Source organism: Habropoda laboriosa, unplaced genomic scaffold (genome assembly GCF_001263275.1).
Source record: "Habropoda laboriosa isolate 0110345459 unplaced genomic scaffold, ASM126327v1 scaffold45, whole genome shotgun sequence".
In the NCBI taxonomy this organism is placed as follows: Eukaryota; Metazoa; Arthropoda; class Insecta; order Hymenoptera; family Apidae; genus Habropoda; species Habropoda laboriosa.
This window is the reverse complement of record NW_017100168.1, coordinates 1,244,294-1,247,820: the sequence shown is the minus strand read 5'-3', so window position 1 is coordinate 1,247,820 and position 3,527 is coordinate 1,244,294. Positions and strand designations below refer to the sequence as shown.

Sequence of the window (3,527 nt, the reverse complement as noted above, 5' to 3'; positions counted from 1 at the left end):
CCAGTTCTCGTGTATTCACGTGATGAAGTCGGTAAGGAAGTTCGGTAATTTGGGGTTTCGTGATTGAGAATTCATTCGAAACGATGTTTCATCGAACGGTGTATGCTGTATTGTGAAAAATTGTAATATCAGTATTTCTCTTGGAAATTTGTCAATTCTTTGATATATGTAGGAATACTTCCTTTTAAGTTTATAGGTTGGTTGCAGAGACATTTTTACCGATGTTTACTAGCTATAAGTCGAAAAGTCTGGGTTAGATCGATACCTAGTTGCGTCTACTGCGGCTGTAAATATAGTACATTCTCTGTTACGGTGCTGAGTCCTCTGGCTTAGAGGAGAAAAAATATTATCTTAACACTGAATTTAGAAAAATGTATAAACTACTTTAGCATAATTCACGATACGGAGTGAAATAAATAATACAAAAATTAAAAAAAAAAATTAAAAATAGAATTCTTTACGAAATTACAAATGTTACTTTTCAATACATTTCGAAGAACGAGAAATAATTTTTTATTTTCGTCGAAATCAAGTCGAAAGTCCGTTGAATTTCACTCGAGAAATGTTCAAACTCGTAACAATCAACGTGATAAAATCTATGTGCACCAAACGAATCGATAAAACGTGAGATCAATTATGCAAATGCAACGCGGCGATCGAAACGCGAGGAAGTCGAGTTCGTTGGCCGATACAAAATTGAAAAGCAAAAGCACGCGTCGCTTGATTTATCGACTACATATTCCTAGCTGGCTGAGGAATTTCCTCGGAGAAATTTCCTCCTAGATACCTACTACTAGCACCGTCGATTTATATCACTGGTTGCGTTTCAATATTTCGGCTCTCGTGAATTCCTCGACATCAACGAGTATCTTCCTTAAAAGCATCAACAAGCTGCAACATCCTAATATAAACCATACAATATTTCATTTCAATGTCTTCAAATTTATTTTTTCCTCGAAATTAACCAATACATATCTCCCTGAAAACATTAACAAGCTACTATTTCAATCTTAAATTACACCAAATATTTATAAAAATTACAAAAATTAAATTATCAAATCTCTACAAACCCCTTTACAAAAGATCACTGTAATTCGTATCTCTCTACAAAAAGGAACGTGTAAACCGTCTCAATTTCCTTAAGAACCCTCCGAGGTACCAAGGGTATCCGACACGTAGTCGAAACGGCTCGGAAAACCGAAGGAAAAGTATGACGGTAAGTGACCGTGATCCGTGTAACAAACTCGCGGATACACCTCGATCCCGAAGGACTTACCTCTTCTACGAAAGATCTCTGCTGCATATTGGTCCAGCACATTTTGCACTGGCACACGTCCTTCTCTTTGAAATTCTCAGCCCTGTCTCGGTCACGGCTGGCGTTCACCTGAGGCGGCGGTGGTGGCACAGGCGGCGGAAGTGGACTAGTCGCGACCTCGAGGCTATCAGAGCTCGAATTATGGCGTCTCGGAGGTGTGATGTTCGTCATGTTCCCCTGCGACATCTGTTTCACCTCGCCGGATCTTCCTGCGTGATCGTTACCGTTGCCAGACGACTTTGAATGCGACGGCGACAGGTAAACGTTCAGCATACACTTGTTCTGTTGGGGTTGAGGTCGCAGGAAATCATCGAGAAGATAAAAGCTCTGCGCTCTGCTGGATCTGGTTGAAGTGGCAGCGGTACGTGTCTCGTTTCCAACGTTCTGCTCAACTTTACAGATACTCTCTCGATTCGTTCTACCTCTGCAATCGTCCTCGAAATGATGTCTAGTAGGAACGTGCTTCTCCTCCACGTCTCTGTCCGTCGACTCTGTACTCTCTTGGTACAGTCTACGACTGACCTTTGATCTACCGCCTGTCTGACCGAATTCCCCGTTTTCCCGGTAAATATCTCTGCTGACGCGCGACACTCGAGCCGAGTAAGACGTCGGTTGCTGTTGCTGCTGCTGGTAGCGCGTCGTTTTGCAACTCGAGCCGCGGAGATCCTCCCGGAAGTGCTCACCCTCGATCATAGACACGCTCATGTTGTGCGACAACGAGTGTTGAACAGCGTGTGAACCAGCTGGTCCGGTCGGAGCTCTTAGAACGGCGCCCAAAGACCGCCACTTCCGGTCTTGCTGGCCCGTCGAGTTCGACGAGACCGACGATCTCGTCCATTTCCTCTCGTTCCCCGGCGACGTAAGCGCGCTGTTGCCCACCGACCACTTCCGGTCGTTCGTCGGAGATGTGACCGACGGCCACTTTCTTTCGTTCGACGGAGATGCCATCGAGGTGCTCGACCACTTTCGCTCGGACGCGGTGGTGGACGTTAATACGCGATCCGTGGACGAGTTCAACTGATCTTCGCGTTGTCTGACTTTCCACCAGGACGAGGTGAACAGTACCAGAGCACCTCTCAACGGGTGCTGATTCTTCGAGACAGCTCCTTTAGGCGAATGCTCGCGATCTTTCACCTTCAACGAGCAGTCTCTGTAATTACTGTCGCATTCGCGATCGCTGAACGCCGAAGCGTCTCGATCCCACAGAGCGTTCTTCTGAGCGGCTAACTCCTCCTCGTAGTGAAGGGTAGCATTTGTGCTGCGTAGACGTGGTCGAATCTTCACGAAACCGTAGTCGTTGCTGTCCTGAACAGCTTCCAAGGCCTCGATACGATGTTGTACAGTGCCGGTGGACTGTTGTAGCAACGAAGTTTGCCCTGACGAGTACTGATGATGGCTGCTGCTCAGTTGAAGGCTCGGTTGTTGCAACAACGTTGACGTTCTAGTTCGATGTCCCTCGCTGGCGGTGCCGCGTTGCAAGCAAGAGAAGCTAGCAGAGTGTCGCAGGCTCGAGGGTGGATTTCCCGGTTGACTCACGCCCAGCATCTTGCTTCTCTTTGATATTCAGTCTTTTTGATCTTGAAGTGGGTAGAGAAAGAGGATTTTTCTTCTTTTTTTTTCGTGAACACAAGGAGCGAGGAGATTCCTTTTATTTTTGATTGTTCTTTGTTTTGTTTTTTCGTCGATGGACGGGATAATACGGGACGGAAGTGTAGAGACGCTTCTAGCTGAGCGTTTTCATTACTCTGGCAGTGACGACGACGATCCCTGTACTCGATGTACCGTTGATCTTCGATAACGCGATAGAAACAGACACGCCTCGAGGTGCAAACTTCACGTTCCGTGTACGGTGTTCTTTCGTGCACATCCTCTCGATACGATTCTCGTGAAACAGCAGCCACGCGGCTACATCCTCGTCGTTCTCGGTGGTTTTCGTATCGCGCACAGACGGTTCGTACGAAATCTGGAACAGAAAGTAGGAACAGGATAGGGGCTAGCAACTTAAAAGAAAAAAAACGGCTAGAACGAATCGAAGCGTCGTGAAGCAACGGCCGTGAAAGATGAAATGATCAGCGATGAAGGAGGGTTTACGTTGCGGTGGTAGAGGGGGAGTTTATCGGAGGAATCGACGGTTCTTCCGTTGTGAAACGTATGAATGGTCTTTCTCGTGTGGTACGGAGAAAAGGAAAAGAGAGACAACGGGAGTGAGAGA

The 3,527-nt window shown here is 46.5% G+C and overlaps 1 protein-coding gene across 1 annotated transcript; it reads right to left on the bottom strand.

Moving 5' to 3' along the window:
• Positions 1-883: 883 nt before the first annotated feature.
• Positions 884-2,945, bottom strand: LOC108578627. The gene is made up of 2 exons (XM_017941990.1): positions 1,277-2,945; positions 884-901 (listed from the first exon to the last, which is right to left on the bottom strand). Exons 1-2 carry the CDS (start codon positions 2,858-2,860, stop codon positions 884-886), a joined length of 1,602 nt encoding a protein of 533 aa, XP_017797479.1. The 5' UTR covers positions 2,861-2,945.
• Positions 2,946-3,527: the final 582 nt, after the last annotated feature.

Bases quoted from the DNA above. Each gene is read 5' to 3' on its own strand.
- LOC108578627 (XM_017941990.1), bottom strand. From the start codon at position 2,860: ATGCTGGGCGTGAGTCAACCGGGAAATCCACCCTCGAGCCTGCGACAC.